The sequence below is a fragment of the Lissotriton vulgaris genome, chromosome 5 (assembly GCF_964263255.1).
Source record: "Lissotriton vulgaris chromosome 5, aLisVul1.2, whole genome shotgun sequence".
NCBI classification, from domain to species: Eukaryota; Metazoa; Chordata; class Amphibia; order Caudata; family Salamandridae; genus Lissotriton; species Lissotriton vulgaris.
This window is the reverse complement of record NC_141693.1, coordinates 1,687,536,711-1,687,561,198: the sequence shown is the minus strand read 5'-3', so window position 1 is coordinate 1,687,561,198 and position 24,488 is coordinate 1,687,536,711. Positions and strand designations below refer to the sequence as shown.

Genomic DNA, 24,488 nt, shown 5'->3' with positions numbered 1-24,488 from the left:
ATCATCTACGTAAGATAATGCTTCATCATCATAGATTTGTAGTAACTCTGTTACCCTAGCTGAGAATAGTCCTGGGCTGTTCTTGAACCCCTGTGGGAGTCGACAGAATTTTTTCTGTGACCCAAATGCGGAGAAAGCGGTCAAATATCTGCTTTCTGGTGCAATGTTTTGACAAAAGAAACCATTAGAAATGTCTAATGTCGTTTTGTATTTTTTCCTAACTATGTTATTCATTAGGGCTGCACTATGCGAGTTTTGTACTGCAAAAGTTTTGCAACATGTATTAAGATGTCTGTAGTCCAAAACTAGACGATATGAATTGTCTGCTTTGGAGACAGGAAACAAAGGATTGTTCATTTGAGAGGTGCATGTTTCAATCACCCCCTGGTACTCAAGTTGATCTAAGATCTCCCTGACCTGTTTTTTAGCTTCTTGCTTTATGGGATACTGCCGTTGGGCAGTTGGTTCACTTTTTAATTGGATTTTGTGAGGTGGTGAATCCTCATCCCATCCTACATGATTTTTATACAATGCAGGTGCCTGGGCTACTGCCCATTTCCTTGCATATGTATATTTTTTGTGAATCGGAATGTGATTCGAGAAGGCAGGCATAATCACTTCTTCGCCACGAGGGCACTTCCTGACAAACTCCGGGGGCCAATCTTTTTCAGCTAACAGAATATCATAGCCTTTTGAGAGCTTATCCCAAAATAGACCCTTAATTTTCCTAGTCTTATCACCCTCTATACGCAATGTTATTTCGTATATTTTTTGGGGCTCGCTAAGCCTGGCGTCGGCAGTTTCAACTTGAATGTATTCATTCGTGTCCACTGTCTCCAGATGACTCATCAAGATCTTGCGCGCTATACTGATTTCTGCTGCACTGTCCAACATTGTCAATGCCCACTCCCCGTTTTTCAACTGTGTCCTCAGTATTCTCGGCATGGTTGATTACTCTAATACTGGCTACCTTCTTTTTCTGAAATTGAGATTTCTTATTTTGAGCAGGTTCCTTGTCTTTGGACTTGGTGTGCTCTCCTGGGTCTGACCGTCCTCTTCTTTCCGAATTCTGTGGAAGAGATCGAGAGGGACGTGTATCAATACTTTGATATCTATCAGGTTTTTTCAGATTATCCCTATTTCTAAGGTTATATCTTTTCTCAGAGGGCTCCCGTTGGGGAGACTGGCGTTCTCGAGTCGGAGTTCTTGCCCTCCGTCGAGGAGACCTTCCTCTGGACTGGAAAACTTTTTCCTTGGGAGTGGATTGTTTATTTCCATCCCAGCTCTTTTTAGGAGTGTTTGAATTATTTTTAATAAATAATTTTTCAGGATTTTCGAGCAGTTGGGGCTTAACTGGTTTTCCACCCAAGCTGTCTCTACCTAATTCTTCATAGCATTTTTCTATGATGTTTGCAAGCTCAACAGGATCTTTTATATCTGTTTCCCTCAACTTCTGGCGAATCGCCACAGATGCTGCTTCTCCCTTTATGTTGGCTAATAATATAGCCGTGACCTGCTTGAAGTCTTTCAGTAATTTCATACCTAGATTTAAAGCGGGCTCTGGACCGAATTCGTTTTGAATCTGTTTTAGCACTTCTGGTATTACCGCCATAGACGGAACACCGTGTGTTTTTGTGTAAATGGAAGCAAAGACTGTACCCCAAGTGTCACAGTCCTCCACGTGTGGTGCGATTCCCATAGGAAGGCAGATGGTCAAGATTCTGTGTTTTTCAATAGGGGTAGTATCAGGAAATACTGCCTCTATTTGAGTGATTTTCTGGGCTAACCAGAAAGGAATTTGTTCCCGTTTTACGGGTGTTTTACCAAGACATGACTGTATGTTCTGTGGTGTAATTTTATTTGTGTTCCCCTGATGAGGGGTCAGCTGTGGTACATTAACAGCTGGCTGGACTGTTGCAGTCCGCATTACATATTGGACTAATTGCCTATGTATTTTTATTAGTGTTTTTAGCTGTGCTAACAGCTCTTCCTTAGACATTTTTGCAATGTCAGGATGTGGTGTGTAGCTGGCTAGAACCGGCCACGTGGCTCCTGGTCTACCTAGTGGACCGAGCCTAGTTATTTGATCAGTGTGTTTTAGGGCGCCATTAAACCAGAGCAGGTGCTCTTGAAATTTAAGTGGGATTTCAACCTCCTCGAAAGGAGCGTACTCTCCCGGAGGTTCCTCTATTTTGTAATAGTGAAACTCTTTTGTTATAGCGTTTACCGCTGGAAAGTTTATCCATGAATAGAATACCTCTGTCTGCCGATACTCGTGAGCCTCTATCACGAAAATTACTGTACCACCTAGAGGTGTCAGTCCGTTTTCTATAAGTTTTAACGTTATAGATCTTCTTAAATGTGCCGGGATGATTATAGCATCCGGGTCTGTGTATTCAGGACCTTGCTGAGTCGCATCTGCTGCGCCCCCAGTAGTTCCGTTATTTTCTACTGACATTGTATAAATGCAGGTTTTGCAGAGTAGGTCTCCAAGGAGACAAAGATTAGATGCACAATATTTTGGAACACTGTATCCTTCAACGTTGAATAAACCAGAGCTTTACATAGGAATCTCTTTCTACTAAGGTCGGGCGGATTTTAACCTTTCACCCACTCCAGACGTCTATTGGAGTATTTAAGGGAGAAAGGGGTGTGAAATATGCACGACTGAGTTACTCTACAAGTCTTGCGTTAGTTTATCGCCTTACCAAACGTTTGGGCGCCATGTAGTGTAGTTCCTAGTTTCCCACTAGGCCCTGCGCATTGGAATAACATAAACAGTAGTATCGACGTGGAACTGCGGATATTCCAGGCCTCCACTGACTATGCTAAACTTAATTGGGTTGTGTTACCAACTAGCTCAGAGGTCACTGGAAACTTTCTTCTCTGCATAGGAAGTGATCAGCTTCCTTGGCACAGACAAGAAGGGATTCAGCTTTCCAACAACCGTGCAACATGACAACTTTGCTCCTCAGATCAAGAGTCAATCTCTAGGGTCGTGTGAAACAATAGACATAGATTTCACTCAGTCAGTCTAGTGCAGTTTACTTTCACGAGATGTAGAGAATAGAGAGACGGGCGTGTATCAATAAAGGGTTAACATTTATTGAACAGTCTTTCTTCTCGTACAAGAGAAATGTATTGCCACAATTGCAATAATTGTTATTATAAAAAGTACGTACAGTAAGATAAGTATTGCGAAATAGAACTGTAAAAGCATTGATATGGTTTCTTAGCCATACAATGGTTTAAAAGTAATAAAACATATATACAGTCATATATACATTAGGCTAACATACTCAACTGGTGCTTCTAACTAAGCCTACCCCAGTGTGCCTGACCTAAGCCTAACACGTGGAAGGGGAGTAAGTAAGTAGCTTTAAGTTAAGTTGGTTTTGCCAAGGTTTGTTTCAAGAATTCTCGTCTAAGGGTTTAGTCAACACCATACCTCTGAATAGAATGATGGAGGATTGGTATCTCCTTCAGGGGTCTCTCTCGATATCCCAGTCACCCGCGAGGGTAAACCGGAAGCGCCGGGACTGGATTTCTCTGCACGAGAAATGCAGCGGCTTCTCTTCAGCGCGTCGAGGAAGGAGGGGTGACAGCGTCCGCGGGCAGCTGGGCTGGATGTCTTCGCAGAGGACGGCTGTTCAGCTCCTTAAGCGTACTGCACCATAGTTCGCGCTGTAGCGGCGATAATGGTAATCAGCAGATTCACCACCACAGAATAGCAGGCTGCAGCGACAGAGTGCTAGATTTACCAACACAGGGTCATGCAGGCAGCTGGCATCAGCAACAGGCAACGAACTCGCATTGCTTAAGGCAACGTTGGTAATATTTATACCTGACAGGTGCCGGGTTTGACGCAAGTTTGCTGGACATAAGACGTCAATTAAAGATGTCACTAGGAAGTGACAGTTATCAGTTGCTCATTAGAGTTCCATTACTAATCAAAACATAGCAAGCGGGGATTTCCAGGTTTGCTAAGTTTTTATCTTGTTGAAGAACTCGGAGTGTTATCTAGGAATATCAGATAGTGACTGCTGCTCTGTCATTGCACTAATTGGTCGCAAAGGAAGTAGCAGAGAGTCATGCTGGAATGTGGCTCTGTTCGCGTGAGGCCAGAGATGACTTTTCAGAAAATCGCACTTGAACGGTTATGCCAATATAGGGAATAAATGGATTTATAGCCAAATAGGGGCATAAGGTCACAGTATCGATCAGGAACCTAGATAAGCACGCAACAATGGTAAACACTAATGTGGCTCTATAGTAATTGGGTCCAATCCTATTCTATGTGTCCAGAGGACAAATCACCTTCCTTTCAGATTGTATTTATTTATTGTTCACAATGCTCTTTCCTTCCTTATATAGAACTTCTCTACATTCCTCTGAAATGTCCAAACTCAAAGTCCGGATGAGCCATGCTGTCAGGTGAAGTTACTGTGGGCTATGGTGAAGCATTTTTCCCTTGTTCATTGAAAGTAGCTGAACATCCATCTTGAACTTCACTGGCATTTCTATGCACAATCCCACAGGTATGCATAACAATGTTGGCGCGGCCGTGCAGGTGCTACTAAAATGACCTTGTTCCTCTCTCTCTCCCCATCTTGCATATTACCTTGGCAATTAATGGTATTGGAGGGAATGCACAAACAAACTTCTCTGTCCAGTCTATTGCAAACCATTGCCTTGTATTCCTGGGCAAACTATCGGCCTGCAAACTTCTTGCATTTGAAAGTTTGATCTGTTACAAACATGTCTCAATTTGTTTATTTCAACATTCAAAAATGAATGTCTATCTCCCACTCATGTGTATCTACATTTCGCCTGCTCAACTGATCTGCCTCCTCATTGTCTAATCCTAAAATGTGTTTTGCCATCAATGAAACATTGTTGTTGATCGGGCAACTCCAAATTCTCAGGGCTTCCATTGAAAGTAGAATTAATATTGTTTCTCCTTGTTTCTGAATATAACACATTGTTATGGTATTGTCTGTCTGATCATTGCATGAGAGTCCGTCAATGAAGGCAGAAAGGCTTTCAGCGCTAGCCCGACTGCTCTCAGCTCAAATACGTTTATGAGTTACCACTGCTCCTCCTTTGTCCACACACCATGTACATTTATATTGTATTGATGTGCTCCCCATCCTTCCATAGAAGCATCTGTAGTCAGGTAAACTTGCGTCTTTTCCAGCTGCAGCACCTGACCTTTGAAAACATTTTCGAGTTGCATCCACCAATGAAGAGCCTGCCTCATGATCGATGCTAGTTGGGCTATATACTAAGCACCTTGAGACCCTCACTGGTGAGAAGCGCGCTTACAGTTGATTGATTGATTGATATATTGTCCCATCCACTGCTTATTTGCTGTAATTGCCCTCTTAACTCCTCCTAAATAAATCTCATCCGAAGTCGACAATGAGGAATCAACAGAATGCATGAAGACAGTCCCTAGAATCTCCTTGAGCATCTTCACTAATACTCGTTCTTTTCCTTTTAAAAAAGAAACTTGTTCATTAATTTTTTGCCTCTTTCCTGTGATGAAAATACCATCCCTTTTGATGTTATTATTCTCCCACCTAAAAAATACCAAATCCCTGTTTGGTTCTAGATGTGATTTTTTGATAGCAAGACCCAACTTCAAAAGCACTTCCTTTGTAACACTGGTCATATTCTTAACCTTCTGCAGTTTGCTTGATTTTGTAAGCCAGTTGTCCTGAGGTTCCGTGATTCTGAACTCGTTTCGTAAAGGTCATGATATCGTTACGATTTTGGTAGTAGCGAACCGTAAATGATGAGTGAGGCAAGTACGAGTTTTTTCGTCATGTTCGGTTGATGGATTCACTATGAATTTAGAGGTTTTGTTCTGAACCTTCGGGTTCCATTTTGTGTATGGCAGCCATTTTGTGGTTGCCCTCACATAGGCCGATGACTACGGCCGAACGAGTCATTGGGACACGTATGCTTTAGTTGACTTCTAGATGACCTGAGCGAACTGACTCTGTTGCCTGAAGCTAACCTTGCTGAGCCAGTTCCTTGTCCGGTAGCTGGTCAAGATAGAGATCAAAGAGCAGGACATTGCTGAGTTTATTGTACACGCACACACCCTTCTATCTTGCCTCACATCAGTTTCTGTTCCTTCTTTTATGGCCTATTTATGGTTTGGGTTGTGGTCTCTTATTATGGGTTTGTCCGGCCTGTCCAAGCAGAATGTTGGGCTTTCCCGTGTAATTAATGGTGGGCTGGACAACTGAAAGTGGGTTTGTCGTTATGCAATACCTTTTACAATGTCACCTATGATTGGATATTTTGTAAATAATGGGTGTATGTCAGGAATGTGATTTTTAGCATAAAAGACGATGTTTCGCAATACTAAAAGTGAGCAGTCTGTAGCGAACCTACTCGTGTCGTACTTCGTAGACTTCTGTTCCTGGTTGCAGCCAATAAATTTGATCTTTGACGTCACCGAGAAGTATCCCGTGTCTCTGTGTTCTAAGACAGGTGAACTCGAAGACATAGGGCGTGCCCCTGGCGCCGCTGGGTTCTAAAACCCGGTTCTTCAGTCCAGGTAAGGATATACCATATGCCCCGTTCTCCTTACACACGCTATCGAAGCCATGCACTTTGTAAAGACACAAGGTGCAGATCTTAGACAAAATATATGGTTTAGAATTGGTAGTGCTGATTGTCTCTGATTTTTGTGAATGGGTATATTGAAATATGCATCCTCCAACTCTATTGAACTCGGAAGATTAATTAATTTTCCTTATAAATAGAAGAATCTCCTGTATTATGACCATGCGAAAACTCTGTATCTTTGTGAACGTGTTCAACTCTGCAATTAAATATTGGACGCTACTTTCCTGATTTTTTCAAAATGAGAAAGAACCTCGACTAGAAGCCCTTGAAATCTTCCACCAATGGCACCCTCTCAATAGCTTTCTTTCTCATTACCTTTATCTCCGTCTTCAGCTTCCTCAAATGTCTATGCCTCTCCATTTCTGGCGGAAATGATAGTGGCTCCTCCAGAAATTGTAAACGACCTTGTCTCACAATGTCAACATACATTTGTTTGATGTTATTTACTGCCAACTTCGCACACAAAACTGCATTCTTGCTCCCACTGGCAGCTGAACATGACAGGAAATACTGACCAGAAAGCCATGATTGTCATCCTTTTCCCTCAGATTTTGAAGGTTGACTCCCTCTGTACACTCTTCCTTGTCCCTGCCTATATCCCTGTCCTCTCTGTGGCATTTGCTGTCCGTATGCACTGAACTGCCCATATAAACCATACTGCCTGTAGCGATGAAAAAAAACATTCCTTGTTGCCCCTGATGTTGCAGTAAGAATTTCCTTCAAAATCCTCGATATGTCTGTTAATTTTGCAGCATCCCCTGAGAGGGAGCCGTCTCTGTATCTGCCTTTAGAACCTGTACCACCTCATACACCTTTTCACGGAAAACATTATTTCCCTCAAATGGCATGCCCAACACACGTGACTGGAATTCTGGTGGAAACAATATGGTTTCACCCAGCCTTATCTCCTCGTAACATTAACATTTCCAATCTGCCTAAATGCGCATGTTGAGGCATCCATTGCCACATCTATCAATGAAGGGGGATGCTTGTTCCCAACTCCTAAAACTGCCTTTGCCATTTCTATATCTTCTAGGAAAGGTACCAAATTGCTCCACAACTGCCTAGCACATCGTGCCACAATCGCTGATATATTAGCATTTTTAACTCCATTAGCTGCCAACTCAATAAATCTCTTCCTCGTAGAGTCCCATTTACTGCCTTCTTTATCTATTGGTGCTGGCGAAGGGGATGAAGGATTCCTTGCCCTCCATTGTGCCTCTGCTGATATCCCTGAATCAGTACGTGCCTGGTTCAAAGTACAACCTGCTGCATCGTCTGTTGCTTTGTATTTTATTTCTATTCATTGAGGCAAAAGCGGGATTCTGCATTATCGCTAGATCCTCTTCCCACAGATCTAGAACAGTTATAGGCAGTGTGCTTCTGTGAGCTTTTTCCTTGAAATCAAAAAGATATAGATTTAGATGTCCACTGCGACCTGCAAATGTCAGTGTCCAGCAGAGTACAAAGTAAGAGAGGTGATATTCTCAGTCTCTATATTGTCTCTTATCACATTTTTTCCCCCTGTTTTAACTATTGGCCAGCATACCTAGCAGGGAGGGGGCCAAAGTACAAGGTTAGTGCTTTCTGACACTTAAGTTCCCTTCCATTATTCGGGGTGTCCTTCGGTACAGATTGTGGAGAAGTGTGGCTCAATGATTAGAGCGGCAGACCCTGATGCAGAGGTCTAGCCAGGGACCAGGGTTCAATTCCCCACCTCGGCGGGGCTTGGGCTCAAATAATTCAACGGACCTGATAATTCTCGCCTCGGTGCCTATTCCAATCATGGAGACCCACTCTGCAACTCTGGGCAATAGCTTGCTAAATCTCCACAACGGCCCCCACAACGCTAAGGATGCCTGGCCTCCACCTTGGGGGGGCCCAGGAGTGGACGCCTCACAGGGAAAGCCAGGATGGGTTCCACAGCGGTATTCGTACAAGCGCCTTGAGACCCTTGCGGGTAAGTAGTGCGCTATACAAGTATTAATTTACATTTACATTTACAGATTCCTTCATGGACATCAAATTAAGATAACCTCAGGTGAAATCCACTGTAAAATGGGCAGGCATTTTAGCCAATGAGAAATGAAAAAGCAAAAATAAACCTGCACCTCCCTGGGATGAATCAGGTTCGACAGCTCTCCTCTGTACAAGAACTAAAAGCATCCCAGGCAGCTGGACCTCCAGCAACCTGATCACTTCTCAATCAATCTCTTCATGGAAGAAACTATCTTGTCCACTAAACCACCCACCCTTGACCCTAAACAACCTAACTTGATCGCCCCTCAATCAATCCCTTCATGGAAGAAACATGGAGCTCTTTGTGCGTGCAATTCCCATGCTGAGAAGGAGGTAGAGCAGAATGATAAAGTTCTTACAAAGTTAATCAGAAGAAAGTCCTCCCCTAGGGGCACCCATACTGGTGGGCATCCTTGCTTTTTGCAAACTAGTGACCACTCCTCATACCCCATGGTGATTACCGCCTACTGATGAGTCCTGTACATATCCCATAAGCCTGAACTCTCTATTTCACCATAATGGTGAGCTGACTACTTACCACTCTACAGAGAAGACAATTATCAGCTTCATACTAGGCAGAACATTACTCACCAGAAATTCTGAGGTTTGTAACAAACCCCATAACTACGCCCCTTCAAACTGCCTCAAAATGGTAAGATCTTCAACTACTGTCATGACCCTACGTGTCCCAGAGTGAACCTTCTACTTGTACCAAATTACTTACTACTCAACTTGCCCTGCAACTTTGAGAGCTGTATCTGCTTCAAAACCGCTGAGTCCTGTACCTACGCCAAACTGGCAACATCTTTAGTTCTTGCATTCAGGTTAACTTTGCACCATGCCCACTAATTATGCATCTGTTCCCCATACTAAAGAGCGCTCTAACTGCATCGAGTTGCTGCATTCAACCAAAACATAGCAAGGTTTTCTAAAAAATGGAATCCCCAAAAACATAATTGAATAACAAACATTAGCACATTCTGTGTAAATGACAGTTGTCTGCATGTGTTAAAGCCAACCTACTTTCATTCGCCTCTGCTCTAAGTTGGCGGTAGTTTCTGAAGAGCTAGAGAAAAGGAGACATCGGTTAATGAATACAGCAAAAACAATCCTTAAGAGAGTTGTCTGGGGCACATCAAAAAGGTTGTGGATTGCTGACCGGTCTGGTGAGGATTATCGTGGGCATTATTTAGTTACTCCCCAACATCACAGAGCTATTCCCCTAACAGCAGAAATAACACCTATGAGGTTAATCATTCAAATGCTTGCTTTGGTAATTCAATGCATGGGCGTCAACTGTTTATATTTATGACATATTCATGTGTGGGTTTTGTTGTGCTTGTAGAGTGTCCAGTGCAAGACATAGCTGACATCTCCTGCCATAGCATCATTTGGAATGTCGAAGCTGGGGTTGAGTTGTAGGAGCACAGTGCTGGCCAGTTAGGAGCCAGGATCTGAAGAGATAAAGGGCAGAGACCAGAAGCTGTATCTGTTTAAGTGTCCCTGCAGATGCTCCTGTGGTAGTTATTAATATAGAGCACTGCCTGAGGCCTCACCCAGGCCCCCACCCTGGTGGAGGTACCTGGATCCTGTAACACAAACTCCCTTCCTCACTCTGAGGGCTGCCGTTTGACAGGTGGGTCCTGGGCTAACTAGTACTCAGCCGAAGCATCAGGGTTTCAAATTGGCAGCACTGAGGAAACACTCCATCAGCTGATCAGTACTCAAGTAAGACTAAGAGAAAATGAAGAAGAGATCTGTGTGGGATTATGTTTGTGTGTAGTCAGAGACGTGCTCATCCTATTAAACAGAGAAGGTAGGAAGGTACTGATTATTTAAAGAGACAACTTACTGCCCTAAAGGTGCTTAGTTCAGCCACAGGAATGTATTCACTGGAGTTCTAAGGGGAACAAATATAAAACATGGAGTGAGGCTTTCTAACATTGATCTCCTGAATATTTGTATTATATTAGACAGCTGAGCATTTACAGTGCTTTACAAGGCTAACCTTTCACAAGAATGTGTGTGCTATTTTGAACGTACACATTCCAGGTTTCCAAGAGGTGATATGACCTCAAACATGAAAGAAACGCTTTTCAGAGACTTATATTCCTATATTAAAAGCAAATAAAATAATATACTAGCCCAAACAAGTATTAGACCTATGTGGCATGTATCTTTACCTGTTGAAAGTTAAACAAAATGTATTTACACCTATATCTGATGTGGAGAGGAGTATAAAGATCATTGCGCTTAGGTCTCTGCCATTCACAACAAGACTTATTTTTAAGTTATAGGCCAGCTTGTGGCACTTGAATGTAAACTGATGTTTGACCCCGGGAAATAATATTCAAAGTTCCCTATCTCCCCTAAAAGGATACTCAGAAATTCAGAATACAGGTCAGCTTAAAGACAGGTAGGCTTGATCCTCTGTTTACCTTACAGAGTCACAGGGTAAATGGGAATGCTTTTCATGTCGTATTGTTGGCTGAATATTTATTTATCTATTTATTTATTTATTTATTTTTAAGGTTTTATATAGCGCGAACAAGATCCTTGCAGATATCAGAGCGCTTTACAGAAACAGGAGGTGGGGTAGACAAATTCTTGGAGACATTATAATATTCGGTAATGGGAGGGTTGCAATGTAGGGTAGCAATCGCATGAGAGTATACACACTAATATCAATCAGGAAAGTATAAACCCTAGTAAACAAACTGGAAACCAATAATATAGAGTCCGTGCAATGGTTTTGATCCAGTAGCGGTCAAAAAAGAGTATAACACAGATAAGCACTCAGGTAGCCGATAATATAGGGGCCGTATAATGTCAATGTTCCAGTAACAATAGTGTTCAGGTAAACTTAGCCATAAGGATGACTTTTACCTCTTTCTTGAAGAGAGCAGTGGAGGGGATAAGCCTAGTTTCTGGCGGGAGTGCATTCCAGATTCTAGGTGCCATTCCTGAGAAGGAGCGTTTGTATGTTTTTTCCTTCCGGAATCTACGAGGTTTCAGGAGGAGGTTTTTTGTGCTTCTGTTGGATCTTGAGCCTCCTGATACAGTCAGCTTGTTAGTGAGGTAGTTGGGTGACTTGTTGTGCACGGCAGAGTGTGTCATACAGGCAATTTTCAGCTGAACTCTGGCTTCAAAAGGCAGCCAGTTCAGGGCTTTTAAGTCAGGGGATATATGCGAGTGTTTTCTTGAGCCAGTGATGAGTCTCGCGGCTGCGTTCAGCGAGGCTCTTAGTGGTGCCGTTGTTGTTAGGGGCAGCCCACTGAGAGCCACAATTCCATAGTCTATGCGAGGAATGACTAGGGCTTGTACAACAGTTTGGAGGTCCTTGGGTGGTAGGAAGGGTTTGAGTTTTCTCAGAGTGTTGATTTGGAAGTTGGCTCCTTTAGTTGCTTTGCTAATATGCTGCTGCATGTTGAGATTGGAGTCAAGTGTGATGCCAAGGGATTTTGCAGAGTCCACGATGGTGGGTTGGACATTGAGTGCGGTTAGATGAGTGAGCCAGGTTTGGGTGATGGCCTTTTTCGCCGGAGGTGAGATCAGAAGGAACTCAGTTTTCAGCGCGTTTAGTTTGAGGTGATTATCGGCCAGCCATGCTTGGGTGTTTCTTAGTGTGGCGTTCAAAAGCTTGATGTCTTCCGGTGATTGTAGTTTGAGGTAGAGTTGAGTGTCATCGGCGTACATATGGAAGTGTACATTTGATGCTTGAAGCAGGGTAGTGAGTGGCTCCATGACGAGGTTGAACAATGTGGGGGATAGGGAGGAACCTTGAGGGACGCCAAGTGTTACGGGCACAGGTGAGGACAGTGCGTTGTTAATCTTGAACTTCTGAGACCGGTTGTGTAGAAAGGACGTGAACCATTTGAGAACAGTCCCGGTTATGCCCATTCTGGTCTTTAAGAGCTCCAGTAGATTCTCGTGTTTGACCGTATCGAATGCCGAGGAGAGATCAAGAAGGATGAGGAGGCAGGACTCATTGTGATCAAGGATTTGGAGGGCGTCATCGATTATGTGTGTCATAGCCGTTTCCGTGCTATGTTTTGCTCTGAATCCTGATTGGTGGGGGTTGAGGAGGTCAAACTGATCAATGTGTTTTGTCAATTGGATTTGAACGCATTTTTCTAGCAATTTGGCCAGAGTGGGGATATTGGTGATGGGGCGGTAATTGTTTAGGTCGGCCGGGTCAGCTGTGGGTTTCTTGAGTATAGGCGTGACTTGCCCTATCTTGAGGGAGTCTGGGATGAGACCTTGCTGAAGGGAACCGTTGATGATTTTAGTCCAGAGTGGAAGGAGCAGGGGGGTGAGGGCTTTAACAGCATTGGCAGGTAGTGGGTCTGTGAGGTGATTAGCGGGCTTCAAGGTGCCGAGCAATTTGTGAATTGATTCTTCCGAATAGGTGTCGAAGGACGTCCATGAGGCGTTGTTTTTAGGTTTAGTGTTAGTTATGCAGAAGGAGCAGGAGTATAGACTTACATCTTTGAGGAGATCACATCTTATATTGTCGGTCTTTTGCTTGAAGAAAGTAGAAAAGTCCTCACAGCTTGGAATATCATTTGTTGAGATGTTAGGTTGTGGAGGTTGAGTTTTGGTTTGGATTTTTTAGATTGGGGATAGTCCCCTATTGCATACAACCAAAGAAGTCAGTCAAAGTGTTGCAAATAATTACCTAAAATGTGGTTTTAATCTGATCAGTGTTGTGAAATATATCAAATAGTAGCAAACATAACAATCAAAACATGGCTCTCATCAATAAACAATGCATGTATTAGGGCGGATTGAAGAAATCTTAACACAATTTATTAAGAAGACGGGGCGCTCTTATGGAGGAGGGCCTTATCCATCATAAAAAAGAAGGGTAGGAGCTAAGTTATAAACATACACTTATCATAAAGGGGCCATCATTGATCTGGTTACACTGCATCCCACAAGTACATAGTTGATAACCCCATATAACTTGACAGGTCTATAACAACATTAGTAAGCCAACAATCTCAACCAAAATCTAAGTACAGATGCAATAGGAATATAAAGAATGTATCTGTAGATACATTAATATTGTGTGGAGATACCCTAATCTCCACACTAAAGGGCCAATTCACAAACTGCATTTTGTAGTAGTACAGTAGTACTACTAAAGTAATACAAAATGCTATTCACATACCCATGAGTGTAAATCTTCAAGTCCACCTCTCTTATCTATTCCAGGGGGGGATCCTCACACATGTAAGTGTATTACTTAGGGGCCAATTCCGATGTCTGATGGACCTGAGTCCGTGTTACATCGGCCAGTAGCTGTAACCGACCGACCTGCTGTCGTCAGTTACAGCCCTGCTAGTACGATGCAACCGAACAGGGTTCGGTCGCATTCGTATACTTAACAATACAGGCATGCATTCCGAGCGGAATGCATGCTTGCATTGTTGAAAGCAGGGGTGCAGTTCATCCCTGCACCCTGTGGCCGGCACCCCAAGGTGCCTCCACCGGGTGCAGGGATCAACGGAGGGGCACCATAGGTTCCCTCAGGCCGCCATCCTGCAGCCTCACACCCATGGGGTCCCTGCTGGGGGCCCCCACAGACAGCCTCGACTGCCTTTTCGTGCCGGACACACGGCACGAAAAGGCAGTGAAAAGGTGCCATTGTACTCCCTTGGTCGTAAAGAGGCGACCGGGGGAGTACTGAGAGATTTCCAAACTGCATCCTACGCATGCTCAAAAAAATATTCCGCTGGATCCCCACCGAAACAAGAAAGACAGTCCCCCACGCACTAGTCACTAGCCGACTACCCTTTAAGCCGGAACCATAGCCAAACTACGGAAAAAACTCCAACGCATCCAAAACGCCTCAGCCAGACTCATACTAGACATCCTCCGTCAAGCTCACATTTCCGGTCACTTGAAAGATCTCCATTGGCTACCCGTCAACAAGAGAATAACGTTCCGTCTCCTTACCCACGCACGCAAAGCCCTCTATGACCTAGGACCCGAATGCCTCAACAAACGACTGTCCTTCTACACACCTACCCGCCAACTACGTTCTTCCAATCAAGCCCTCGCCGCAATTCCGCGCATCAATAGATCCACCATGGGAGGAAGATCTTTCTCCTTCTTAGCGGCCAAAACCTGGAATTCTCTCCCCACTCACCTCCGCCTTACACAGAACCACCTCTCCTTCAGAAAACAGCTAAAAACCTGGCTATTCGATAAGTAATGTACCCACCCTCCCTCAAGCGCCTTGAGACCCTCTGGGTGAGTAGTGCGCTATACAAATTACTGAACTTGAACTTGAACATTCTGGTTTGTTCGAAAGGGCTCAGACCGTCGTTCTGAGCCCTTCTGACCGAAATCGGAATCGGCCCCTTAGTAGTAAATGTGGAAGGGACGAGGGAAGAGGGTGGCAAAATGAGTACACTTACTACTAAATGGGAGAGACATAGGGAGAAGTAAGGAGTGACAGGGAGAGGTTAAGGAAGGGACATGCAAGAAGGGACATGCACAAGAGTAAACCCACTGCTATTCACAAAATTAACTTCTGAAGCTATTAAAGCCAGAAAGGGATGCTAAACAGTGGTAAATTACTTTAGGTCAGAGATGTGGTAAGTCCAGTACCCCACATGGCCAACCAATGGTACTGCAACACCCTCCCATAGAGAATAATGGCAGTAGGGACTTAAAATATAACCCAGAAAAAAAAATGTTAAATTACATTATCTTAAATAGTTGAAAATATACATTTTATTTCATGTTCATGTTAAAAACTATATAAAAGTAAAACATGTATTATTTCATTATAAACTATATTAACAACCATTTTTGAATATATAAATCAATGTAACACTAAGGGGTTGATTACGATGCCATTCGGAAAGGCTCCGAACGGCATTCGGTTTGTCAGAATCCGATTCGGAAGCCTTGTTTCCGACCGACTTGGAAACATTTCCGACCGACCGACTTGGAAACATTTCTGACCGGTCGGAAACCGGTCGGAACCGACTCGTACGTCTCTTCGGGCAGCGTTTCCAACCAAGCTGAATCTGTATCGGTCTTTCTGACACGGATCAGCTGAGAAAATCCGACTTTGGGGCCCATAGGAGTACCCATGGGACTCCTCTTTGTAACTATGCACAGTGTGGCAGGCACCATGGGGTGCCTGCCACAGGGTGCAAGCTTTTTCCGCACCCACCCCTTTTTTCAATGGGAGCATGTGTTGTCGGTCGGAACACAGGCTCCCATTGAAGTCAATGGAAGTCCGACCGAATGGTGTTCAGAAACACTGTAATCGGTTGGTCAGACCCCCCTAACCCGAGTCAGTCAGAAACCATCCAAAACCGATTCAGTCGGAAGGTTTTCCGAACGACATCGTAATTGGCCCCTATGTTTTGTATTAAATTATAGTTCAAATACTTTTAATTATTTCTATACATAATTTTTGATTTTTACTAATGCATTAATCAAACATTTGTGTACTTTAGGTGGGAATTAATTAATTAAACATTTAATTAAAAATGAATAACGCTGTAGTTTGTTTATTTTGCTCTATATTTAAAATAAATATATAAATTAATTTATATTAATATTTTCATAAACCTATTTTTACTATTTTTTTTAACTTTTCCACATACTTTACTATGGGGAGACTCCACAGTTGAGGTGTAACTCGTCCTCTGGCAACGTATAAAAAAATCCAAAATGCTTATTATTAAACTTTATATATTAAATTATTAACAAGATTGTTGTGTAAAATGTGAATGTATATTTCTTTTATATTTATTTTAAATGGGGAGCTAAGGACAAAAATGGTACATCACTATTAACTAGCGGCAACAAACCAGGAATCCACAGCTCCTGCACGGGAGCAACAGAGAGCACGGTCTCGTGACTCCTTGAGAAAATTGCCCATGCAACCGTAAAAACACGGGGATCGGTGCACCAGCAGTCATTCTGTGCAATAATAAAAAGGTGCACCAGCAACCGCAAAATACACACATAAATCAATTAAAATAAATTAACATACCTCAGTAATGTCTTATTTGTCATTTGCCAATGTAACATCTCAACAGTCCTACATTGGAAGGGCACAAAAAAACGACAGGAAGTTGTGGGAAGGGGAGGGGTTTATTCTTCCTGGCTCTCTCTTTTCATTAAAAAAGAAGACTGCTTTGCTAGGGTGATAGAGAGGAGTGAATGGGCACAATCACTCCATTAGTAAGGAATGGGACAAAGTTAGGAAGATGGGGAGGTAATGAATCTTTGATTGAAGTAAATATATTTATTTACATTAAAAACATTTTTGTCAACTTTAAATTAAAAAAATTAATTTGCACCCAAACTTTTAAAAAACATTTTTATTATGCATTACTAACAACATTGATGTATCAAATTAAAGTATTTCAATTAGATTTTAATAACACTTATTGCCAAATTATCTTTAAATGCAAAATGGTTTTTAAAATATTTTATAGTTAAATGAAAAATATGTACAGTTTTTATGTATTTATTTGTAAATTAAATTTTATTTTTTGCTGTTTCAAATTATTTAGTTTAATTTACCGTTATTTCATATGGGGTTTACGTTTAAGGACCAGCCTCTGTTATTTTCTATGTGAGGGTATTGCAGTACCAGTGGTTGGTCATGTGTGGTTCCGAACTTACTCCTGTGTTTTTTATTTTAGTAGTAAATTTAACTCGTAAATTTGGATACCCCCAACATGTAAGTCTACACTTTGGAGTAACTTTACACTCAGACTTTGTAAATAGCCCAAAGAGGTAAAGTCACTTAAACGTGGAGCCATAAGGTTACACATGTAAATTACTCTCAAGTGTAACCTCCTGTTATGAATAGCCCATTCAGTCTATTCACCAAGAACACCAAAAATCCTACGTCCTAGTAGAACATAACAACTTCCCTATTCTTAACATTATGGCCACTTTAGAAACCATCTTCAAGAAAGAAAGAGAATCTGTCAAAGGCTGGTCTACACCTTTCCTTAACCTACAGAGACAACGCATTCATGCAGGGGAGCGCAAGTAGAACAAACACAACCTACATCCCTCATAACTAAACACCTAGAACACTTAACAACAATTATCAATTTAACATACCGAACACAAGAGCCACTTCAAAAACCAAATGACATCCTCAAAGAACCAGATGAAACAAGCATTGGCATAGCCAATAGGTCTCGCCTTTGAGACCTTATAAGTGTTTAGCCATGCGTTGATGTTGTTGCACCAAGGATATTGTGCTGCATAACTAAATACTTATACAATTCCACAGGCGAGACCTATTGGCTATGCCAATGCTTGTTTTGATAGTGCTGGGTCTCTGGGTCGCCCGGGGAACCTCTCCTGCAGACGAATTTGAGATTATGAGGCGATTTTACACAATCTTGAAACAGTAAAGGATAAACAGTTCTGCTCTTTTCAAATGGGAAGAGGACTCTGTCTCCTTGTTTCCCGACATGGGTTCGAGACTTCGGGTACATTTCTATTATAAGGTTCTATCCTCCCTGTGTTTAGTTGGTTTTATGGGTGCCAAGTTCACCCTACAGATATGCTTTTCAACTCACTTTCTCTTGAGGAGATTACACCTTGTTTCATCTTTTTTCCCTGTTGTACACCCTCTTTCAAGATTTATGCGGATTGCCCTGGCCTGGGCCACGGTGGAGCTCATATTTATTCATCCAGGAGTGAAATTCAGTGAGTTAAGCGCTCGCTGATGAGGAATGCGGTTATTTGAAGGTCACGAGTTAGAACTGCCAGTATCCACTTGAGACCTGATAACATCAGCCTGGAAAAGGGTGCAATGTTTATCGCTCCTGATCTATTCCGCCACCCCTCGGGATCGGAATATATATGGTGCAAAAAATAGCACCCAGTTACTTCCCAAGAAAAGGGGCATAACAACCGGATTTGCATGCCCATCTCTACAAAATCCAGATGTCCCTTTTTTTTGTTGGGCAGGTGTTCCTTGCCAGAATTTATTGGGGGTTGGGTGCGGCGCTAATTGTACAACTTTTATTTGCGAAAATGTGCAACAAGCGTTACCACCAGGGTCGGACTAAGACAAAAAATAGTCCCGGGCACCAAAATAAAAGCGGCCCCCATTAGCAAGGTATATAGTTTTAATAAAGTGGTAATGTCGGGAAAATGAACAGTAAAAAATTACCCACCTGGCTATGAAGCCGGCCCAAAACTGCTAAAACAATAAATAAAACTGGCCCATGCATTGATTTTCCAGACCAGCCCATCGGGCACTGCTTGGTTGCCCTATAGACTAGTTTCCTGGTAACCACTGGCGTTGCAATTACTGGAGCACACCTCTAAACAGGGCCTAACTAACCTTCCATTTTACCGAAGCCGGCGAAATGGTAATAGCACCTGCTATTTGAAGCGATTAGAAACAGCTCGAGCTCTATATAAACCAATCTTCACCTCCTGCTTGATGACTAGAATTGTGTACGTCTTTGTTGTCTGGCCACTGTTGAGGCTTCATTTCTGTTAAACATTAAATGGTGGTGGTTAGTGTTGTTTTTCGCATTCTCACCATCTGCCTCTTTATCGATGTAATGTTATCATCAACCGTATTAATCTTTTTCTCGGAGTGCGGTCAGTTTCCTGAAGGCACGTCAAGCTAAGGGCAGGCTTTTTTTTACGTTGTCAGAATAATGCTAGTGCAGTCATTAACTCAGTTTAAAAAACGGACGCAAAAACATCTCCACAAAAAGGTTTGTGTCAGGCCAGGTATTCTGGTTTTTCTAATGTTGCGCATTAATGCGTAATTTACAGCCTGACGTTAATAGTGGGCACAAACCACTGCGGTGTGAATGACGTTTGCTTCTTATTTTGGGTTAGTTTTTGCAACCGACTACTTCCTAAGGTGTAAAAATAACCGGGAAGGTATGTGCACAAATGTTAGTGTCGTTTTACATTTTAAGCGGGCAGTTTTCAGTAGTGGAAGTGTGTGATGGAAAACTTGTTAGAGCACAAATTGTGCTCAGCTCATAAGTCACGACTGCAATAAGAGGTGCAAAAGCCACCTGCTCCCAGTTTTGTTAATGCCCTGGGCTGCAAACTGTTTTGTTAACTTCTAGATTGGGCAAACTGTTTTGTTAACTTCTAGATTGGGCAAACTGTTTTGTTAACTTCTAGATTGGGCAAACTGTTTTGTTAACTTCTAGATTGGGCAAACTGTTTTGTTAACTTCTGGGCTGCAAATTACGCATTGCTGTTTAAACAAGCAAGCCGTGTGTGTTTAACTAGAAGTGAGCAGCTGCGCTCGAAACCCCCCCCCAAAAAAACGAAGATCAAAGAAGCCGCATGCCAGCTGGGGGTAGGGGAAAGCATTCACAAGCGTTTAATGAAAGAAGCCGCGACAACTGTGCACGACGCACACGGTCTTGTGCGCGTTCTAGCAAGCTGATCGCCGGCAAAGTAGCATTTCTTAGAGCACCTACTAAATGTCTTGGCCAGACCAGCGCATGCGCTGGATCAGGCCGAGGCCTAAAAACGAATCACTATTGCTAAAACCCAAGCTACAGTTAGTTATGAACATCATCAAAGCACAGACAAACCATGCTCAGAACTACCTAACTTCTTTGACAACAAAATCCAAACTATCTGTAATTTAATGGTCTGCACAATGAATACTTCTAATTCTACCTTCTCTGTACAAGAACTAAACAAGCATTTGCAATGCAATAGGTCTCGCATTAGGAAAGTTTGAGCTATTGGTATTGTTAATGACAAATTTTGTATTTATGTGTTGGTTTTGAAAATAGATAAATTAATAGCTTTGTCATTTACAATTCCAATAGTTTTAACTTTCGCAAATGTGACACCTATAGCATTTGTAATGCAATATGTGTTGTATTTACGTGACTTACATGTATTGATATTACAAATAACAATGACTTTTCATTTTTCTTAATAATTAATACTTAAATAAAAGTTCTTGTAATTTATAATGGCAATAGCTTAAACTTTTGTAAATAACTTTTGTGAAGATTATGTTCAGTGTATTTTATTCTGACGAAAATCCAAGAACAGAATTAACATATTTTTGTGACATTTGTAATAAAGCTTGAAACATTGAGAGAACATATTTGAACCAGTTGTTGTTAAATGGTTGCACAGATTGTGGACCTAGGGCTTACAAGTAGGGGTAGTCCTAAATAGCTGGGCCTTTTTCCCCAAGTTATATAGGTGCCTTGAGTTGACCTTTGACCCCTTGTATACATCAAAGGCAGAGACAGTTCATGGTCTTTGATATCAAAGATTAGCAGGTGTAAGCAGAACTCATTGAGGGTGCTGATGAGGGACACAAACCACCAGCTGCTAACACAAGAACAACCGGAAGACATGTATCATCACTTCCTAGAGTGGCTGCCATCTTGTAATGAAGGATCATGCTTATTTGAAAATTAACAGGATAGCAGGTAGAGCACTTAAAAACATATATGTATGTGTGTGTATATGGGTGTGTGTGAGTGTGTGTATATATATATAATATATAGTATTATTTATTTGTATGTATATACATTTGTCAGAAGACACGGCCGTTGACATTTAGCGCTGCAAATGTGCCGAGGTAGCACGAAATGTGAAGGCGTCTTTGTCTCTCATTCACCTTCTGAACTCCAGCATGGCTATTTTTGGGGGTGCTGCGCCACCCCCGCGCCCCTTCTTCCAGCGCCTCTAAGCGGCAGCCGAGGTGAGCTGCACATTAACACCGCTCCAGTCTGCGGCCGGGCCTTCAATGTGCCCTTTCTCTGCCCCCACAATGCCGCCTTTGCTGCTGCCTGCCCTTGCCCTCTGGGGCCCGGTGATCCCCTCCAGGCCGCGGCTGCTGCTGTTCGGACAAGGCCGCATTGAGGCAGCGAGGGGGCGAGGAGAAGGGGGCGGCAGCAGGTAAACCAGTCCAGCCGCCACCTGCCAGACTCACCCTGGCACCCACCCCTCCGACTGAGAGATAGTACTGCTAGTAACAGTAGAATGGGTAGCTCTGTTAGCTGTGGCCAGAGCCTGTCACATCTGGAGTGATAGCTCTGTTACCTGTGGTAAACGTCTCTAAGAGGAGAATGGATAGCTCTTCTAGCAATGTCGAGAGGCTGTAACATCTGGAGGGATAGCTCTGTTACCTGTGGTGAAAGCCTGTAAAAAGAGAAAGGCTAGCTGTGCTAGCTGTTCTGAGTGTGTAACATCCAGAGCGATAGCTTTGTTTTCTGTAGTGAAAGTCTAAGCAGAGAAAGGATAGCTCTGCTAGGTATGTCGAGAGCCTGTAACATCTGGAGGAATACCTATGCTAAGAGCATGTAAGAGCAGAAAGCATCGCCCTGCTAGCTACACAGAGCCTGTAGGAGCTGACAGGATTTTACGCTGGTAAGATCTAGAGAGCTAGCACTGTTGCGTATGGTGAGATAGCCTGTAAGATCTGGAGTGCTAACACTGTTGCATATGGTGAGATAGCCTGTAAGATCTGTTGAGCTTGCACTATTGCTTACTGTGAGATAGCCTGTAAGAGCAGAAAGGATAGCGCTGTTAGCGATGGTGGAAGCCTGTAAGAGTTGGTGTGCTTTGACTGCTGTATGATCTGAAGGGATAGCATTTGTTCTCCACAGTGAGAGCCTGTAAGATCAGAAACAGTAGCTCTGCTGTCTGTGGTGAGATCCTGTAAGGACTGGAGTGATTTCACTGCTATTTCAAGAGCTTGTAAGATCGGAGGGATGGCACGGTTGTATTTGGTTATAGCCTGTAAGAGCCGGAAAGATGGATCTACTAATGTTAGGAGCCTATAAGCCTCGATGTGGTGAGGCTGCTGGCTGTGATGCGAGCCTGTGAGCTCCGGGGGCACACCAATGCTATTAACTGCTAGAGCCTATGAGATCTAGAGAGAGGAGTGTGCTGTCTAGGATCAGGAGGGATATGACTGCTGTTCACGGAGAGAGCCTGTAAGATCTGCAGCTATGGGGGCTGCTGTGTGATCTGAGCCTGTAGGTCTGAAGGGATAGCAGTGCTATCTTTGAGAGCTTTTACTACCTGGAGAGGTTTCCCAGTCGAGAGCCTGTGTGACCGGAAGTGACAGCCCTGATGTCAGCAGGGAGCCTGTAGCATCTTGCGGGATAGCTGCGCTGTCCAAGGGTAGTTGCCGAGGGGAGGCGGCTCTGAGGCCTTACAGCAAGCCTCTCGGATCTTCTTTAGCTCCAGCGCCCTGAGGCCGGCCTGCGTGGGCGCAGCTGGTGTGCAGCACCCGGGGAGGACGCTGCGGGCCCGGGCAGGCCTGTGCCTGTAGGATCCCCAGGGCGGCGCGGCCGACGTGTTCATTGTAGTGTAACCGCGTGCAGGATCAGTGTCAGCATGCAAAATGCACCAGGGGTGTGCCATGGACGACCCGGCCGCGCCTCCAGGCGCTTTACACTTGAAAGGAGCGGAAATTGCAGGCCAGGCCTTCAGAAGGCTTTAAGGAGGTAATTCAGCAGTGTCTGGAGATGAACAGAAACGAGAGGGTCGGAGACTGTGTTATTGTGAGCCTACTGCAACGGACTCCGGGCACACTGCACCTTTGTGTAGGACCGCAGTGCGTGTGCACAGACAGAGCCCCCCCCCCCACTGCCCCCTGGTGAAAGGGAGTGATAGTCCTAAAGTAGGCCCAGAGTCCCAGCAGAACAAGGAGCCTCTTGAGTTTTAACAACAGATGCTTCACACAAATCCGGCGCGCAAGTAACCACTTGTGCTATTTTGTGCCTCAATTTAAAATCGCATTGAAAAGTTGTTCCACCGGGAGAGCTGTTTCCCTGTGTAGAGCGCCGGTTGCCTGCAATCTGTGAAGCGGCAGCCGCGTTTTTCTAGGAGTCAAAGTGCTGTGTGGGTAGGACGGGATGGTCTGGTCAGAGGTTGAGGGGCTGGCTCAGAACTTTGGGGGCGGAGTTTGTGTATTGGTCCCCGGAGGGGCGGGACCTGCCCTTGGTTGATGGGCCATGGGGGCCGCCAGCTGGTTGGAGGACCCCTCAATGTCTTCACGGAAGAAACTATCTTATCCACTAAAACACCCACCCTTTACCCTAAACCACCTAACATGATCACCTCTCAAGTCAATCCTTTCATGGAAGAAACTATCTTTTCCACTAAATCACGTATCCCTAAAGCACATAACTAAGTGAAAGCTGCCAGTTGCTTTCTCCACTTACTCCTGAAAAGTACCAAACACGCCCTTTGCCCTGGGCCCAATCCACACATCCTTAAAGAAAGACATCTTAAAACTTGGACTTAGGGCACAACCTTATCTCAATTGCACTATAGGGAAAGCCTGTCTGACTAAAATCTTGGCAGTAAGGATGCTGGCACTACAAATCAAAGATTTTAATCCCAACTGGCTGCTGCTGTCTAAAGTAGTCAAGTGTAGACTCTGCGGCTACAAATCAGAATCTCTTCTACATTTACTGTGCAACTGTCCGATCTTGCTTGATTGCCGTAGAATCTTACTGAAGCCACTCTTTTTAATTCACGAGATTTCTCTAAGGGGAAACCCAATAAACCCTTGTAGGCTTGGGCAATTTATGATTCAAAACATAGGGTGCTACAAGGGACTTATTTCAGAAATGTTTGCTCTTAGTCAACGAGTGGTATCACAATTTCACACTCTTAAGTATCCAAGGGATATCAAACTTGTTTCGAACACAGCATAAATGTATGGAAGGCACAGATAAAACAGAGCAAAAAAAGGGAAAGTTTGTTCAGAAGTGAATCTTTACTTTGTAAAAGTGACAAGGGATGTAAACATAAATTAATTCAAGCAAAAAAGTTATGAACGATGAAAGACA

The 24,488-nt window shown here is 43.4% G+C and overlaps 1 protein-coding gene across 2 annotated transcripts in view; it reads right to left on the bottom strand.

Moving 5' to 3' along the window:
- The window catches only part of MARCHF10 (membrane associated ring-CH-type finger 10), a 279,236-nt gene that overhangs the window by 26,212 nt on the left and 228,536 nt on the right, over positions 1-24,488 (bottom strand). Inside the window, exons 10-11 of one of the 2 annotated variants that reach the window (XM_086923826.1) lie at positions 10,514-10,561; positions 9,685-9,727 (exon numbers count right to left, since the gene is read on the bottom strand). In XM_086923826.1, coding sequence (XP_086779952.1) covers positions 9,685-9,727; positions 10,514-10,561 — 91 coding nt within the window. The remainder of the gene's footprint in view (positions 1-9,684; positions 9,728-10,513; positions 10,562-24,488) is intronic. The other variant, XM_086923827.1, reaches the window with a different exon arrangement.